Source organism: Sinohyriopsis cumingii, chromosome 6 (assembly GCF_028554795.1).
Source record: "Sinohyriopsis cumingii isolate HCF-2022 chromosome 6, ASM2855479v2, whole genome shotgun sequence".
Lineage (NCBI taxonomy): Eukaryota > Metazoa > Mollusca > Bivalvia > Unionida > Unionidae > Sinohyriopsis > Sinohyriopsis cumingii.
The window spans coordinates 18832623-18852405 of record NC_142966.1 but is presented as its reverse complement, the minus strand read 5'-3'; the positions used below and the strand labels follow the sequence as shown (position 1 = coordinate 18852405).

The 19783-nt window shown below is 36.3% G+C and overlaps 1 protein-coding gene and 1 long non-coding RNA gene across 2 annotated transcripts in view; one reads left to right on the top strand and one right to left on the bottom strand.

The window, feature by feature from the left end:
• Positions 1–19783, top strand: part of LOC149796448 (uncharacterized) — a 265169-nt gene that overhangs the window by 91767 nt on the left and 153619 nt on the right. The gene's annotated exons all lie outside the window — the stretch shown is intronic.
• Positions 1837–17577, bottom strand: LOC149796450 (uncharacterized). Its single transcript, XM_089960227.1, has 3 exons — positions 17428–17577; positions 12029–12129; positions 1837–6079 (listed from the first exon to the last, which is right to left on the bottom strand). Exons 1-3 carry the CDS (start codon positions 17447–17449, stop codon positions 5882–5884), a joined length of 321 nt encoding a protein of 106 aa, XP_089816353.1. The 5' UTR covers positions 17450–17577; the 3' UTR covers positions 1837–5881.

The following is a 19783-nucleotide window of genomic DNA, read 5'->3' as shown; positions in this document are numbered from 1 at the left end:
TTCCGGAAGCATTCAAAAGTTCCTGTTTTCAAGCATGAACTCACTACCGAACATTCTTTTACTAAAGTGTATGCCAATGTGGTCATGTATAAGCATTTGCTCAAAATAAATTAATTATTAATTATTGTTCGAAAATGTAATACAAAAATATTTTAACCAAAACCTATTTAATATTGTTTGTTGAATGATATGCAATTAAAATGACAATATAAATCTTCTAGATGAAAATTATTGATAACATTTGACTTTTACAGTGATGGTCAGATACTAAAATGGCTCAATAAATGAGGAAGTCTCCTGTCTATTGTGAGCGCGGGAGCGGCAAAGATGGCGACTATAACCATGATGACAAGCGCCATTAGATGCTCGGTCAGCCAGCCAACGACGTTCTGACTGTTTTCGGCAGAAATAACACAATGGCACCAATAATGCCAACACTGCCACCAAAACCTTTTCTGCGAGCGTTTTCAGTATATCGGCAGGTCGATGTAGCTGCTTATTGTACCCATTCTTTTGTACTTCTAGGGTAAAGTTTACGTTTCGGAACAGATACAGAATGTGTAGAAGTGCCTGCGCCGCGAGCACCATTTGTTTGCTTATAACAAAACCCAGCGGCTTAAGAATCGAGGCGATGGCAATATCCTTCTCGTGAAAAAGGGGCCCGTGCTGTGCTTTCTTTCAGGTTTTTGCTAATGCAGTAAATTGGTTGCGAAGTGTCCCTCGTAAATCGTCCGGGATCTTTAGTTGATTCTCGGGTATCAACTCCAGGTCCACAATGCAATCTCGTATTTCCTTGCGCATCGTTTCGTCTTCCGCTTCAGTCAGCTTTCTCATTTCTACGCCTAGGCGTTCATCGAGTTCTGCGGTCGCGGTACATCTGCCGTTCACTCGCACTGGGAGGTTGTCACTTTCTTGTGCGGCCACCACAGCTCGGAGCTCGGTATCTTCCAGATTGTTTGTTTATGTAGGGATCTCTTATCGACCTGTGGCGAGCCATCTTAGTGTTTCTTTTTGTAGTCTAATCGCTTGGAGGAACTGAAGCTCCTGCGTTCTTATAGTGGGGATGGGGTAAGGAATTTACTCGAGTTATTTGTAAACGTTAGAACGATCCAATGATGCCGTTCTGCTTGACCTTGAACTCGAGTTCGATTGTGCATTCTTCAGTAAAGCTCTTTGTTTTCCAGTGCGCATAAAACTCGGCTTTGCTTTGGTCTAGTTCCATTCCTTTTGATAATCTTTCCACTCCCACTTAATTGCCTGCCCAAAAGGGGTTACCCTTGTTAGCAGATCATCATATTCGCGACCGCTAAAGTCGGCCATTTCATTTTCTTCAGCCATGATTTTACTGTTCAAAAGCGGACAGCACAATGACAAGCCTCATGTGGACATCGCCGACCGTCTTAAGTTCCACATCGTCAGCATCGAATACACAACAACATCTCTCATTTGTCAATTAGTTTAATGTGCTCTTCTGGCTACGCGCGGAACAATGTGGATCAACGACCTAGGCTAGGTAAGATGACACATTACTAACACTCGATTAGTTTCCTTCTTGGTATTTTGCCTTTATTTCTCACTTGCGATATTATTAATCTTATTTTATTCAGAAGGATCGCGACAAAGATTTTGTACATGCATGCTTAGATAAATAAGTCAAATTGAGAGATCATTTAGTTTAGTTGGTGGTAGAGACGAAATTCTTTAAAATTATTGATATACGTGTGCATATATACAGAGAGACAGACAGAGACAGGCAGACAGTGTGGTGGAGAATGTAAAAGCATAATTAAAGAATAGGCAGTTGTAATATCAACTTATATTATTCTGTAAAGTTCATATATGTAGATTTGTATTTATTCATGTGTTCAACACACAAGTCAGAATACTGAGAATAGAAAATATCTAGATTTGTACATATAATACTGCATATTCTATTCACATATTAAATATAATTGTAAGTAAATGTTTATCTAATGCTTGCTTAATAAGTAAACATGTATATACTATGAAATTGAAACAAACATACCAAAAAATCACAGTATTTTATCACAGAGCACGTGATATTATTTGAATTATTAAGACATATGCTGCAATTTTATATTATAGTATAATATGAAAATATATAACATAGATACAAATAGATATCTTAAATGTATTAATAATGAAGCTGAGTGTGAACTATACCATGTATATATTTCTAATATATTATGCATTAACGGCAACACAGTTATAACAAATAAAGTGGGGGGGGGGTGAGGTGGTGGTGCTTATTTATATAATGTGCAAAGCACTTAACGTACTGGGTTAAACGAGCTCAGATGCACAAATACATTTCGGACATTTTTTTTATCCAGGTGGGAGACGGGAGTGCTAGGTCGGCAACGTAAAACAGGGACACGTATTTGTTTGCGTTACAAAAACCCAACTCAAATTCAAGACACTAACGTTAGAAAGCAAACCTAAGGTCTTTAACAAGATGTATCGGCTACTTAGTTCAACAAATATTAAGCTAGTTCTGACATTATCGTCAGTCTTTACATAGTTATCTACTGACATTACTTGATTTTGGCACACTTTGTTCCCAAGATGTTCCGTGTTCTATAAGTGTGCACAAAATGACCGTTTTAAATCCAAACTTTCGATGTCATAAAGAAGTTACGCTTCCGTTTATTTATACTTAAGTCGTGCATCGCAGAGTGACGAGAGGTATCCACATCATCTGAGATTGTATCATTTATAAGCTGAATACATTAATGTAAATGATTGGTCTACGTTTTACGGTTTTGTTACGTTATCTGTGACACCATATTATCAGAGGAATATGCTTGCTTGTTGTATGTGCCCTAATACTCCTTTGGATGATATCAGATGTAATTGCACATTTCGATTCTGGCTTGTAAGAAAATACATTACTTTGATGAAACGAACCATGTAATATATGGCGGGCGAGTGGGTATTGAAGTTCATGGGCACCCACCATTAGAATCAATTTGGCCAGTTTAAATTTCGTAGTGTGCTGTACTAAGTCTTTTATCCAGTTGATTTATTGATATTGGTTTATTCTCCAGGTGTACTTTTAATTTTAAAAAAAAACCTCTTTCCCCTCGTCCAAAATCAAAAGGACACTGATTAAAACAGATTTGTCCATAAAATATTTTCTTTGAAAATACAAGTTAATATCAAGTAAATGAAACTTCTGAGACAAAGAATGATGCTTGTAAGATTATAAATACATACCAATAAAAACTTAGCAACCTGCATATAATTAGAACCATACGGGTATCGAACTACGGTCTTGTTAAGTTATACAGTCCCGGTACAATTTACGTAATGATTCACACAAAGCCCGCCATGAGGTTAATCAGCAATCTCTTTGAAAAACAAATATACAACAAATGTATATGATACATGTAATAATGTAATAAGATATGATACATGTAATAATGTAATAAGATATGATACATGTAATACTGATATTATTGTCCAATATGATACACTTAATACCGACATCACTATTTAGAGATATCAAACAGTTTATTAAGTTATCCCATTTTGGACTGCAATAACTCTCTTACTCGAGATCGCTAGGAATGGTTTTCCCCACATAAATGGAAAGAAGTTCTCCGATTTTCGGCTAAGCCCAGAATATCATTGAAACCAAAACTTTTAATTCTACCGAGTATATTAGTGAAGGCCTTCAACACTCAAGGGATCATTCAATTTGTTTAATATGGACACTTGTATTGTAAACCATTGTATATGTAATTAGGAAATTAGCTTTATATTTTTAATGATCATGTATTTTTATATGAAGATATTCGCTAAGACTGGTTTCACTGTAGAATGTTATGCCATTCAAATAACGTAAAACTCACATTTGCTGTACAGGGTCATGCCATTGCGATAACATGTAACTCATATTTGCTGTACAAGGTCATGCCATTGCGATAACATGTAACTCATATTTGCTGTACAGGGTTATACCATTCAAATAACATAAAACTCACATTTGCTGCACAGAGTTATACAATTGTAATAACATATAACACATTTCTTGTACAAGGTCATGCCATTGCAATAACATATAACTCATATTTGCAGTACAGGGTTATACCAATGAAATAACATATAACACATTTACTGTACAGGATTATACCATTAGGATAACATATAACTCACATTTGTTGTACAAGGTTATGTCATTTCAATAACATATAACTCATATCTGGTGCATGGATGTAAATAATTCAAACGAGAAATATAAATGAAAATAACTCAAATATACAATATTCATACAATCAACACACTTCTACATTTATAACATTCATCGAATAAGTGGAATATATATAGACATGCATTTTAGCCCAGGGAACTGTCTTGATTTTATCATAGAAAATACGAAAATTTCTTCTCCAAAACGTACGTATTAGTTTATGATGTGAGGTAAATGACATGCCAACGTTCTGCTGTCATTTCTTGTGTTTTGGGTTTCATTCTTGATAAGATTATCATTTTGACTTGCAAGTGGGCAATCATAAGAGTACGTCATACAGTAGGATTTAACAGATGACGTGTAATGCCAGTAGGATTTAACAGGTGACGTGTAATGCCAGTAGGATTTAACAGGTGACGTGTAATGCCAGTAGGATTTAACAGGTGACGTGTAATGCCAGTAGGATTTGACAGATGACGTGTAATGCCAGTAGGATTTAACAGGTGACGTGTAATGCCAGTAGGATTGACAGATGACGTGTAATGCCTGTAGGATTTGACAGATGACGTGTAATGCCTGTAGGATTTGACAGATGACGTGTAATGCCAGTAGGATTTGACAGATGACGTGTAATGCACTTTTAACAATGATTTTGATAGAGCATATATTAACAGCTAGCGTGAAATACACAACAAACTACATTATCTACAGCACACCACTAAGAAGGGTTTTAATGTAGAAACAGAAGTTAATTTCCTTCTACATACGTCACTGACTTTATTCCTTAGAGGCAAGTAGTGAAGTGGGGCCCCACTTCACTACTGAGGCATGCAGTGCATTTTTCGTCTCGGGTAAAAAACAAAATCTGCCATTCTCGACCTGGGATGCCTTTTGGTATGTTTCGAACACATGACGGAAGTTTAAATAGATACAGTGCAATATATTGGGGTTGGAAATTTTGCATATATGTGTTAAATGTTCCTTTTTCTACCTTTTCGTTCGAAAATTTGAGTCTTGCGTTCTAATAAAACTGCAGCGAATATATTGATCACAAAGTCACATGGATTATTGCTTCATGCACATCGCGGAAACTTGTATAAAACTGTTGGAAATTAAAGCCTTTTGTAATTTTTTAAGTGGTCTTGTGACATGTCATATGATACAGCCGCTCATTTCAAACTTGCGAATGTTATATCGAACTCTTCTAATGCAATCTAAAACATAAAATTGTGACGAAAACAAAAAGAGAAAACTAATGGAAGACTTACTCAATATCATGTATTAGAAAGGTTGATGATAACAAACTGTGCTAATAATCAATTATGACACTCGCAAGATATGTATCTTCCGTTCAGCAGAACATAATTTTATTAGGTATTGTTTATATTCCAGGCACGACCTGCGTGATCCAAAGTTACATTAATACATCTCATGCATATACAAAACTTAAACCTAACAACAACGATTATCTTTGCAGAGAAAATAACAGATTATTAATGTACGAGACACAAATGCCATAGTAAATGAACAAGATCAGGAGCACCAACTAAAGGTAGTATTCCAAAGAAAATTGTAATATTCCTTCATATTCAATGCAAAGGTCATTCTTGTATTTGCTACATGTTTCTTTTTCTTCCAATGAAAAGACTGTGCAGCATTTGGAATCGTTCATGGAAGCCACGGCCGTTTCGGCCTGATTACAAAACGCATGGGAGGACCAGGTGAGGAAGGCGCAGGATAAGAGCCGCTAGCTCTGTGTTCTTCTATGTCATTACGTGGGAGTGGGTTTGAAGAATCCGATACCTCTGGTTTTCCTTGTTCGGGATCTGCTGGTGCTCTTCTTGTATGTCTTTCCGGATAGCATAACTGTAGGAAAATACAATTTAGAAATGTTATTATCTTTGTTCTCATTAATATTAGGTTAAATATTTTCATTCATGTACTTTTAATTATATATATATATATATATATATAGAGAGAGAGAGAGAGAGGGGGGGGGGGAACATGGATCGTATGTATCTACCCAATACCAGTGAAGGATTAAGGATATGAAGGGTCTCATGCGCATTGTAAGGCAGGGCCTATGTATGTATTACATCTTGCAAAGATAAGGAAAGAAGGAGTTATGAACCCTGTATCTAACTACATTTTCCAGAGCTTGTGGCTCCATTCTTATTCACTTTTGTTAACGTTATTTTTTTCATATGACAGTATCATTTTATAGGAATATTATGTGTATACAACAGCCACTGTTTTAGAAAAGACATTGTTAGGTAGCGCGTGCAATGGTTCACAGACCTATAGCTACGTATGCACGGGATATAAAGCAATATATTTATAGTTTCTCTGTTTTCTTCTAGTCCATTGATATATATTTTGTAATAATTTTTTTTGAAATAATTGTACATTTGTTTACTAGATGTTGCATAATTCTCTAAATTACGTAAGTAAATTTTTACCTTTGCCTTTGGCTAGACTTTCCCTGTTTCAAACCTCGTATAATAATAATAATAATAATAATAATAATAACAATTATAATGAGGACTTTGTATAACGCATAATATTTAGAAGCTCTAAGCGCTTTACAACATTGGACAACACCTATATAATGATATCATTACAAAAAAAACAAACACCATGAAAACATAAATCATGCTGAAAATATTTAAGGTAAGGAAACATTATTATGTCTTTAAGTCTGTTATTGCAATCGAAATGGATGAGTTTTAAGAGCGTTCTAAGAAATGAGATCACTGTGTCTTTGTGTCTAAGTTCAGTGGGCAATTCGTAGCACGTTGCTGGGCCCTGGTATGCATAAGAACCTTGTCCATATGACTTCATTTTCATAGTGGGAAGAATGAGAATACTAGTGTCAGAAGAGGAGCGTAAGTATCTTGCTGGTGTATACACATGGGTGAGGTCGGATAGGTATGTTGGACTGGAGCCCGTCATTGAAACGTAGCAATGAGAAATATTTTTGTGTTTGATTCTAGATCGAATGGATAGCCAGTGTAGGGTACAGAGCAGGGGGAGGTGTGCTCTGATCGTAGTACTCTAAGGATGATCCCAGCAGCTGTGTTTGAATTTTTGAAGTGTCTGGAGTAAATATTGAGACGAACCATACACAACTGAGTTACAATAGTCTAGTCTTGAAAGTACTAAGGAACACATACGTTTTATATTGGCATGAACTAAAAGATAATTGCGAATGGAGCGTCTCAGCTCAAGATATGCAGCCTTGCATATGTTCATGACATGTTGGTACAATGAGAGAGTACTGTCGAGAGTAACATCTAGGTTTCGTACTGACTGTGTGAATTTAACGTTGGTATTGCTGATATTTATTGTTTGAGGTAAAGGATGTGAATGAGAAAGGCTTTATGTTGTAATAAGAATGGCTTCAGTTTTATCATCATTAATCTGCAGTTTGTTACATGTCATCCATGATTTCACATCGGAAATGCACCTCTCTATACCTTGGATAGTAGCATCAATTTCAGTTGGTTGGCTAGATCTATATATTTGGGTGTCGTCAGCGTACAATTGGTGAGACACTGGATGATGATCTATGACACTTGGGAGCGGCTGAGTGTGCAGAATGAAGACAATCGGTCCAAGAACAGACCTCTGTGGAACACAACATAATTCAACTGGGCTGGAGTGTATTCCATTTACGGACACAATTAGTGTTCTGTTGACCAAGTAGGACTTGAACCACAATAAGGCTGTATCGTGAATGCCATATACATGCTGGAAACGGTAATGTAATATATAATGGTCTATTGTGTCAAATGCTGCAGACAAGTCAAGGAGGGTGAGGACTGTATATCCTTCCGCTATCCAAAGCAGAGGGAAGGTCATTAACTACTTTCAGAGGAGTAGTTTCAGTACTGTGGCAAGGGCGATATGCAGACTGTACATTGCTAAAAAGACTTTGAATTCAGATGAGATACAAACTGGGACAGAACAACAAAGATTTTTGATATGAATGGGATATTAGAAACTGGGTGGTAGTTCTTTAAATCGTTATGGTCGAGTGTTGGTTTCTTCAGCAGAGGCTTTACAATGGCAGTTTTGAACAATAAAATGATGGGAATTCCCCGGATGAGAAAGGGCATTAATAACGTGTTAGTGAAGGCAATACTGGATCTAAGCACTCAAGCAGGAGTGATGTCGGAATCGGATCAAGTTCACATGACATTGGTGCACTCTTCTTCATGATTGTACGTACTAGATTCATAGAGACAGGTTCAAATACTGCTAACGGTTGCCGCTGAAATTCAATATCGCAACTATATGGTGACGATGAGTCAACTGAAATTTTGTTGTCAAGCTTATCTCTAATGGTTTGTACTTTGTTCCGGAAGAAATTTGCAAACGGGTCCGGAAGGTCGACTGGAGAGAAGGTAGTTGGAAGTGGTGTTGATTTGTTCCTTGACATTAGCTTGTTAGTAATCTCGAAGAGCTCTTTGCAGCTGGAACTTTCCATGATCTGAGTAGTGTAGTGGGCTGATTTCGCTGCATGGACTATATTTGTGACAGTCTTCTTAGCGGATTCATATATTTGCTTATGAATAGTGAGTCTGGTGAAAAGCCAAAGCCTTTCATCTTTACGGCGGTCTCTTTTAGTAGTGTGAAGCTGGTGACTAACACTGCTATACCACGGAGAACACTTTTCAATTGATAGTCTGCACTTGGTTGCTGGGGCATGTTTGTCAAGCAATGAACGCAGGCAGTTATCACGTTATTCTGCTGTAGGAGGTACTCAAAATGTTAAGTTGACTTGGATGTCGTGCATTAGTTGGGTTCTATTTATCATACGGAGGTTTCTCTCAGTAGCAAATAAAGATGGAGGGTTAGGGACTGACATGCCATGATGGCATACAATGCAGAGGCGATTTGATACAAGTTCGTGGGACACCAGGGAGGACTGTAGAATATTATCATCAGGTCTATGAATAATCCAGTCTAAACTGTGACCATGTTTATGGGTGGGTTGGGTAACGGACTGTTTGAGGTTGAAAACATGAATGGAACCTAGGAGTTTTGATGTGCATGGGTTTCCAGGACAGTCAAAGTGAAAGTTGAAATCTCCAAGAATAGTCAGGTTTCCACCTATCGAATTTCCATACTCCAGGAGATTCGGAAAATGCTCCAAAAAGAGAGATTCAGCTTGTTTTTTTCTATTAGGAGGATGGCGGTAGAAACAGAAAAAATGGACTGACCATTGTTCCAGTGTAAGTGTGGCTTGGACTAGTTCAAACGATGTGTGTTAGAAATCGAAGGCTGTAGTGTGGTTAAGACGGTTGATCACGGATTTCTTTGCGATGACAGCAACTCCACCACCGCGAGAGTGGCGGGGGATCGACTTGATAGAGTAACCAGTGGGTGTTAGATCCGCACACTTGGGCTCATCACCTGATGTTTTTAGCTATGTTTCTGTCAGGAAAAAGACGTCGATATTCTGGTCATTGATAAAATTAACTGCTTATGTGCGCTTTTCCCTTAATCCTAATGAATGGGCATTGAATAATGCAATACGCAAAGGTATTTCTTAGATAGTTGACACAAAGGTTGACGATTTAATAGGGATTTGAAAGAGGTTAACTTAATTAACAGCATTCTGCGCTAACACTAGTCCTAAAAAATCTAAATCATTCGATAATTTGTATATCAGAACCTACGTAGACGTGTTTGCTATGTTGCAAATATCGTTCCTCGGGGGTGGGTATGATGGGTCTTTTTGCTGTTATTCCTCTTACTGGGTGAATCCCTAATCACTTTTCACCCAAGGTTGTAATACAGAAAACAAATGCATCATATACTGTGTTAATGTTGTATATAGAAAGCAAACTTGTCAATGACTGTGTTAATGTTGTATACGAAAAACAAACTTGTCAATGACCGTGTTAATGTTGTATATAGAAAACAAAATTACCAATGACCGTGTTAATGTTGTGTATAGAAAACAAACTTATAAATGACCGTGTTAATGTTGTATATAGAAAGCAAATTTATCAATGTGTTAATGTTGTATATGGAAAACAAACTTATCAATGACTGTGTTAATAATTAACTAATAGTAGGAGTATTGTTTTTCTAACATCACTTTCAACTTTCGAGTCAATATTACTCTGTGTTGGTCTTTTATGCGAAAATATTTCCACAGGGTATCATCACCACCACCGTCGTCGTCATTGTCTTCATCTTTGGCAAAATCGCCATCATCATCAGATGATTTTTATAAGATATGTTCTTATCATCGGCATCATTATTTATCCTTCCATTTATTATACGTACACTGAACATTTTACAAAGATCCAAGATCGATAACCCAAATTTATTCAATTCCTAACTTATTAAATGTGTCAGAGTCCTAAGTATTCCTAAAATCCCGGACAACGATAATAAGCATTCACGGTAATCAGACTGAATTCATTAAAATTTAGTGTGAAATTTTCAACACCATATTTGAAGAGCATGATTTAGACAGGCGAACTTTCTGAGGAAAAGCAAATGAAGATACGCATTAGACTACGCACTGAGTTGTAATTGAAACGCCATGCATCCAGCAAATGAAGATACGCATTAGACTACGCACTGAGTTGTAATTGAAACGCCATGCATCCAGCAAATGAAGATACGCATTAGACTACGCACTGAGTTGTAATTAAAAGAAAGAGTGAAAACAACAAGCTTTGAAATATTTAACAAATAATTTATTTCCTTGAGACAAAAACCAATGGAGAAATGGAAAAATAAGAACTTACGGTTTTAAGAAATCAAATCCAAAAATAATCCAAGAATAATCCATGAATTAAATGTTAGAAGTCCTAATAATGAATTGTTCTAATGAATTCAAGTTCGAGTCCCGACGAAAAATCCAAAATGGAAGGCGATGACGTATACTGTAGTCAGTATAACGCTATTATGTTTACAGTTCTTTGTTATTCCACAGACACTAATATTCCGGTGTTTGAATTTCCGAATAAAATTTAAAGAAATGTGTTTATCCAAGAATTCTGTATGAACACTCAAATATTTCCACGAAAAAGGATTAATCTTTTAGAATCCAAATGACTTGAATAAAATTAAAATATAACTCCAAAATGGTCATAAACAAATACTTTCTAGTGTCCAAGGTAAAACCCCAAACTGGAAATATCTCTCTAAACATCACTATTAAACTTAAATACTGCGCAAATTTTGGAAAACCAAGAATTGCGAAATAGAGTATGTTTACATATAAAAACACGTATTCCCAGTATGACCTTGATAAAAACCAATCACTTTACTCCGAGAATATAACAAAAATATAAGTTGTTTACTTGTCTCAGTGATTTCTGAAACAAGGTCGGTAACTAAGTCAAAAATAGAAACAGTGTTTCTATTATTAGCTGTTTTTGAAAAGAGTTACGTCAAACTGAATTTTCTGGAAAATATCAAATTCCTAGTAAACAAAATTTCATTACTTTGACATGTAATGAAATTAAAAATAAAAAGATTTTAAAACTTACAAACAATTAAATTAAATCAAATATAAATTAAATCAAATATATGTAACAAAATACAATGAGTTGTAATCAAAAGCGCCATGCATTCAGCAAATGAAAATACACATTACACTAAATACACTGGGTTGTAATCAAGAGCGCCATGCATCCAGCAAATAAATCAAGTGCGGTATGTATCTAGCAAAAATGAATCAAATATGTTCACATATGCGAAAATGACCCAATACTGTATCTTACCTTGTTTTGATCTAATATAAATAAAGTGAGAGACAGAGAGAGACAGAGACAGAGGTATACCCACTGTATCAAAACGTCTGGCATTTGTGAAATAGATGATTAAAGAGGCAGCGATAAATGCCATTAGAACCAGTCCTCCAATTACTCCACCAATTACTGCAGACACTGTAACCAGAAGACAAATAAGATTGACACTGACACTACAGTGGGTGAAAGTAATAGCTATAGTAGGAAAGGCTTCTGTGTCTTTCTATCTCTATAAAGTGGGCTAAATACCTTTAAAGTTTGTGGAAAATAAAGATGTAAATTTAAAATAAAAACCCATAAAATCTTTATTTAATCCAAGGCTGCTCATTTCAGGCAGAGGCTAAAGCTACAAGACACAAATGTCAGGTCGCTATTAATGGTGACACATTGCAGATTACAATTATATTACAAAAAGAAAGCTGTTCCTCAAGTGTTTGTTTCACACGATTCACCATCTGCACTAGTAAAAGGACGATAACAACCAAGTTAAATGTCGGCTAAGCATCCAGACTAACTGCCATAACAATATATAATTAAAAGTCGTTATAGTGTGAATATACCTCCCCCTTTACGTGTACCCCCGTCCAATTTAAAAAACGGAAATCACAAATGAGATAAAAGAGGCTCAGAACTTAATCAGTTCATTTATTGATTTATAACTTCAAACCTGATTATGCACGGGGATGGGTGAGAGCCTAACATCGTTACCGTCTGCGCGTTTCACTCCAAACAGATGTTTTCAGTGAAAAAGACGACCATGCTTGCCAGTCATTTCCAGTTCTAAGTCTATTTTCAGCGAAGGGGTGTAAAAAAAAAGACTGCACATGAATGTACATAAAATGAAAATACTAGTCGTCTGCTTCGGATATTTACAATGCCGAATCACGCAAAGGAAAGGAATGACAACTACGAATTTGCTTTCTCGTGGATTTAAGAAGCCGTGTAATTGCTGTGCTCATGTGTGCAAAGAGATAAAATTCTAAACTCTCAACATTATGGTATTTTACGGAATTATACGGCATTTACCGTCTGAGGAAAAGAGACTCGCCCATAGTGTACGCAATATGGCGCCGTGTTGGTATGGAAAGTCCGTTAAGCATGAAAGGTGCGGACGAAGCTAGTGATAGGGTCAGTCTAGTCACAGTCAGTTAGAAATTATAAATCAATGAATGAATTTACTAAGTTCTCTGCACTCTTTTTATCACATTAAATTTTTCCGTTATTGAAATCGATAAGTGGTACAAACAAACGGAGAGGTATAGCCAGACTATAGTGGGCAAGACCTAAAAGATACCTCCGCTTCTGTTACACGAATACATTTTCAGTCTCAACTGACCATAGGAAGTTGACATAGCTTTATCTCAATATCCGTTTTTTAAATCTACAAAAAGAGGTCACAAAGCTCCAATTGGTAAAATTATTTTACTGAATTTTACAAGTAAGTCTCAGTGACCCATTTTGGGCGCATGATTTATGTCCATCTCAATACGCACTATGGTCGTGAGTTTCATGCCAATAGGTGAGGTATTACTACAGCAGCTGCAGCATGGGATGGATAATCATGGAAAGTAGTTCGTCTAGACCATGTGTCGGTGCGCAACAAACATCGCAAGATTCACTGAGTGCAATGGGTAAAAATGTACTTCAACTATAGTAAATGGATAAGGTTTTCGGTCAATAGTTTTAAAAAAAATTTCGGAAAGTAACTCAGAGCAACTGAGATTTAGTGCACGACACGTGTCCATTTTAAGATGCACCCCTCAGTGTCAGATGACAATTCGTGAAAAATGTCTTGGAATCTCAGCATTTCCACACATTCTGAACTATTTTTCATAATGCATATAACGTAGGTCAAAGCGACTCCATTTTAGGTGCAATGCATGTTAATAGTAAGATACATCTAAAGTATCAAGTTTGATGTAAATAAGTTTAAGAGTATCGTATTTTGAGTCCAGTCAGGAAATCTGGACTGCAGATTTGCTCGCGACACACGTCCATTCTAAGATGCACCGTCAGTGTAAGTCAGAGGAAGAGATATGAGATGACCACGACGGTAAGGTGTACATCAATAGAATAATCAAAATGCTTATCTAACGCGAAAGTTTGGATACAAAATAATTAAATCATAGAACAAACTTGATAAATAAAAAATATTTACATCCATTCAATGTGAAGTAAGTCTAAATTGGTCATTTTACCATCTAACGTAGACTGGTCTAGGCTCCGAGTAGTTTCAGACTGGCTTGCCGTTTTGACGCAGAAGTCTGTTACTAAACGATTAAATGGACGCATTTTGAAACTTCGTTCATGAAACGAAGTTTAGCAAAGTGTTTTTATAATAAAATTATCACGAGTATCTGCGTCTTTATATTTTTGTTACGTTGCATAGACTGTTATTCATTCGCACATTTGTAAAATGTTAGTGTTATTAAAAATCGCTCTGTGAAAATTTTTAAAACTGTAAGACATAAATATTCACATATCTACATATCGGAAATAAACACACACACACACACACACACACACATCGCGGGTGATATAGCCCAGTGTAAAATATAATAAACAGAAAAGTGAGCATTCGGATCTAAGTTGGTATAACGTCAAATGCAAATTTTGATTAGAAGCCTTTTTTAATAAAACTAATTTTGAGTTGTCATTTTGGTAATTACATGTTTTTCCCTTTGAATGATGATTTATTTTCGTAAAAGGTTACAAATAAAGTGTAAAAAGTATTGAACTACAGTCGATCTTCTATTTTACCCACATCTCGAAAAGTATTTTTACTACTCACTTGATTGGGAAAAATTGGAAAATCGTCACACACACACACACACACACACACACACATTATATTTGAAGCATTCAAACAGCCACGACGGAGTCGAAGATGGGGGTCTTGGAATATCCGTATTCAAAAAATTAACTTATACAAATGTCAGAAAGCAATTTCTATTGTGCAAGTTTCAGATCACATTTTGTTATCCAAAGCAAACATTTGAACAAACACAATGTACAAATTTTCGTCTGACGCATTGTTTTTAATGTATATAAAAATCCTAAATCTATAAAATATTTTTTTTGTCAACAAAGAAAGTTATAATTCATTAAAAGAAACTCCTGTGCATGTATTGGTGTCTCGGCAAAATCCACACCATTTGTCTGTATTTAAATTTTATATTAAATATCCACTGCTATCAATATCCATCTCAAATCCATATGCTTTTAAGTGTATATTCCAACAATCCGCACCTTTCATCCCCGACAGTGACCCAGTGGTCATAATGGAAAATCCGTCATGTATATGACGCCAATTCATGTTATGAGCCAATATACAAAGATTGGTTAGAAAATAGATGGAAAATGTCACTGTAACTTAAAAATTTGCAATATGACCCTTTGACCACCTATCAGGGACACCATAAGTGGGCATCCAAGATGGTCACTTTCTTGCGGATGGTTACCCTAAAAGGCAACTTAAATAACCGTTTTATGAATTTCCATTCTGGAGGTTTAGAAGGAAATATGGTCACAGGCAACTTTTTATTTTGTTAGGTATGGACACATCCTGTGTGTGGTGGGATATTGAATTCCGTATTTAAAAGAAATCGTAAAAAAAAAAAAAAAAAAAGTGGAAAAAAATAGCTTAATATTTAGAGGACCCTGCTTATGGGTAAATTTTAAATTTATGTAGGCTTGAACCTTACACCATTTTTATTTTATCCCGTCACCATTTGGGTATTACTCGGTGTAGGCTGAAAGATCTCATAGGGCTCGATTTTTCAAATGGACACATATAAGGAATATTTGTCAAAACATGAGACGAGCAGGATATAATTTAAATCGTTTGAAAAGATTCGCCTTTGACAGATCATTTACCTGTGTTATCAGCCAGTTTGGCTGAATTTACTTATAATTTTTGGAATAAGTTTTCTGCTATGTAAGTTTTAGACGTTTTTTCTTACATCATTAAGTTTAGTTACATTGGATATTAAAAACAGTTTATCAAAAAGCTAGGGATGTAAAATGTACAGTTATTATACTAAAGCTGGCATAAAATACTGCATTTTCCCCCATTTTGTATAACCAGGTACATCTACTTGAACAAACCAGACCACTAGATAACGGTGCATGTTCACAATTTGTTAAATATAGTATCTTGCGTCTGATACTAGACAAATTATTATTTTTTTTTTTTTCATTACCGGTGGGTCTATTGGCCTTAGGTACAATGATGAAAATGGTCGAGGAATAATTTTTCTTTTGTAATCGATAAAATATTTAATTTGAGATTTCATTAACGTCGAAAAAGATCTCTTGGTTTCTGAAATTTGCCGAAAATTGAGGTCTGTGGAGATGGAAGAGTAGGTTCCAAGATTTATTTCCCTTTTTTACACATGTGATTTACACGCACACCTTTAATATAAACATGGTCAGATATCGCCATCATAGAAGAAAGGCAAATTATAACTGATTTTAATTTGAGTTATATTTTGAGAAACGCACGCATCTGAATATTTTATATCGACCTGGTACTTACGTAACAACCTCATATGATCTCCCTTTGAGTTACTGGACAACATACGTTGAAATTCATTTAGCTTGAGATATGCACTACGTATCCCCATAGGAACCAAATACTTCTTTATGGATACATAAAGAGGTTTCAAAGGAAAAATTGACTATTTGTGGAAAATGTTATGAAAATATAATTTCAACAGGCTCCCAAATTGAAATAAATTATCTTCAAAACGGTAACTGCGAAGCAAGTATGCTTTAATAGGAAGTTGCATGGAAAGATTATACTGACTATGCATAATTATTATGAAAGTAAAATGTATGCTTGGTTAGATCACAGTCAACTATTTATTTTATGAGTTATGGAACCAGCCTATGTATTGTGGTATATTAAAAATAATATTTTAAGGAACGATGGTCGCTTAGTCCCTGAAAATAATTACCGGAAACAATTATGTCAAATTTTTTATGAATAAAGCCTACCTAAGGAGGCGTGTTCCTAAAAAAAATTTAATTTTATTTGCCTATCGGTACATCTGGATATAAATTAGGAGATCTCACCGGGATCTGTCTTTATAGTGGGCATGTACAAGGAAATTGTTTGATCAGCGTATCATACCAAATACACGAGTTTTAAAAGTTTCCTTTTGGATAGATTTGTTGATCTAAGCACTAAAGTATAGTATTTTTTTGCAAATATTTATGTCTCAGTCTATATTAATTGGATCAGTTTTCATCAGAATTGAATAAGTTGTTTGTGACCATATACTTCCTGCATTTTTTACCCTTTTTCACGATTCCTGCTTGTGCCGTGTATTAAAAGGCACGGTGATTAAAACACATTTAAATCGATTTACTGAGATACCAATCTAATAAACATGTACAAATTGTCAAAGTGGTAACGTGTCCGATAATTCTTACCTGAATTGGGTGAAGCAGCCATTGTTGACTGTTCATAATATTCTGATATCTGTGTGCTTGAATTCGTGGGAGTGAACACTGAACTACCGTCAGATGTACTTGTGATTGTCGTAGACGCTCTAGCTTTTGTTGTAGTCGTAGAGATCTCTGTTGTACTGACAGTTGTTGGCGAGGATTGTGTAGATGTTTCATTTGTAGTGTTAGTTATCGTTGTGGAAGAGGTAGATGAGTGTGCTTTAGTTATAGTCGTGGCTGGAGTAGTGGTAGATGCTTCAATTGCAGTGGTAGTCATGGGGGTGGAGGTATTAGATTTGTATCCTGTGGTTGTAGTTGTCGGTGTTAACTTTGTAGATGAGTATACTGTATACGTAGTTTCCGGTGAAGCAGTTGCAGTGGTAGTTATGGGTGTGGATGTAGTAGATAAGCGTGTTGTAGTTATAGTCGTGGTCGGGGTCGTAGTAGGTTGTTCAGTAGCAGTGGTAGTTATGGGTGTGGATGTAGTAGATAAGTGTGTTGTAGTTATAGTCGTGTTTGTAGTAGTGGTAGGTTGTTCCTTTCCAGTGGTAGTTATGGGTGTGCATGTACTAGATAAGTATGTTGTAGTTTTAGTCGTGGTTGGAGTGGTAGTAGGTTGTTCAGTTGCAGTGGTAGTTATGGGTGTGGTTGTAGTAGATAAGTGTGTTGTAGTTATAGTCGTGGTTGGAGTAGTAGTAGGTTGTTCAGTTGCAGTGGTAGTTATGGGTGTGGATGTACTAGATAAGTATGTTGTAGTTTTAGTCGTGGTTGGAGTAGTAGTAGGTTGTTCAGTTGCAGTGGTAGTTATGGGTGTGGATGTAGTAGATAAGTGTGTTGTAGTTATAGTCGTTTTTTGAGTAGTGGTAGGATGTTCAGTTGCAGTGGTAGTTGTGGGTGTGGTTGTAGTAGATAAGTATGTTGTAGTTTCACTCGTGGTTGGAGTAGTAGTAGGTTGTTCAGTTGCAGTGGTAGTTATGGGTGTGGATGTAGTAGATAAGTATGTTGTAGTTTCACTCGTAGTTGGAGTAGTAGTAGGTTGTTCAGTTGCAGTGGTAGTTTTGGGTGTGGATGTAGTAGATAAGTATGTTGTAGTTTCACTCGTGGTTGGATTAGTAGTAGGTTGTTCAGTTGCAGTGGTAGTTTTGGGTGTGGATGTACTAGATAAGTATGCTGTAGTTTCACTCGTGGTTGGAGTAGTAGTAGGTTGTTCAGTTGCAGAGGTAGTTATGGGTGTGGATGTACTAGATAAGTGTGTTGTAGTTATAGTCGTTTTTGGAGTAGTGGTAGGTTGTTCAGTTACAGTGGTAGTTATGGGTGTGGTTGTAGTAGATAAGTGTGTTGTAGTTTCACTCGTGGTTGGAGTAGTAGTAGGTTGTTCAGTTGCAGTGGTAGTTATGGGTGTGGATGTAGTAGATAAGTGTGTTGTAGTTTCACTCTCAGTTGGAGTAGTAGTAGGTTGTTCAGTTGCAGTGGTAGTTATGGGTGTGGATGTAGTAGATAAGTATGTTGTAGTTTCACTCGTGGTTGGATTAGTATTAGGTTGTTCAGTTGCAGTGGTAGTTTTGGGTGTGGATGTACTAGATAAGTATGTTATAGTTTCACTCGTGGTTGGAGTAGTAGTAGGTTGTTCAGTTGCAGAGGTAGTTATGGGTGTGGATGTACTAGATAAGTATGTTGTAGTTTGAGTCGTGGTTGGAGTAGTAGTAGGTTGTTCAGTAACAGTGGTAGTTATGGGTGTGGATGTACTAGATAAGTATGTTGTAGTTTCACTCGTGGTTGGAGTAGTAGTAGGTTGTTCAGTTGCAGAGGTAGTTATGGGTGTGGATGTACTAGATAAGTGTGTTGTAGTTATAGTCGTTTTTGGAGTAGTGGTAGGTTGTTCAGTTGCAGTGGTAGTTATGGGTGTGGTTGTAGTAGATAAGTATGATGTAGTTTTAGTCGTGGTCGGAGTAGTGGTAGGATGTTCAGTTGCAGTGGTAGTTATGGGTGTGGATGTAGTAGATAAGTGTGTTGTAGTTATAGTCGTGGTTGGAGTAGTAGTAGGTTGTTCAGTTGCTGCGGTAGTTATGGGTGTGGATGTAGTAGATAAGTATGTTGTAGTTTTAGTCGTGGTTGGATTCGTGGTAGGATGTTCAATTGCAGTGGTAGTTATGGGTGTGGATGTAGTAGATAAGTGTGTTGTAGTTATAGTCGTGGCTGGAGTAGTAATAGGTTGTTCAGTAGCAGTGGTAGTTATGGGTGTGGATGTAGTAGATAAGTATGTTGTAGTTTTAGTCGTGGTTGGAGTAGTAGTAGGTTGTTCAGTTGCAGTGGTAGTTATGGGTGTGGATGTAGTAGATAA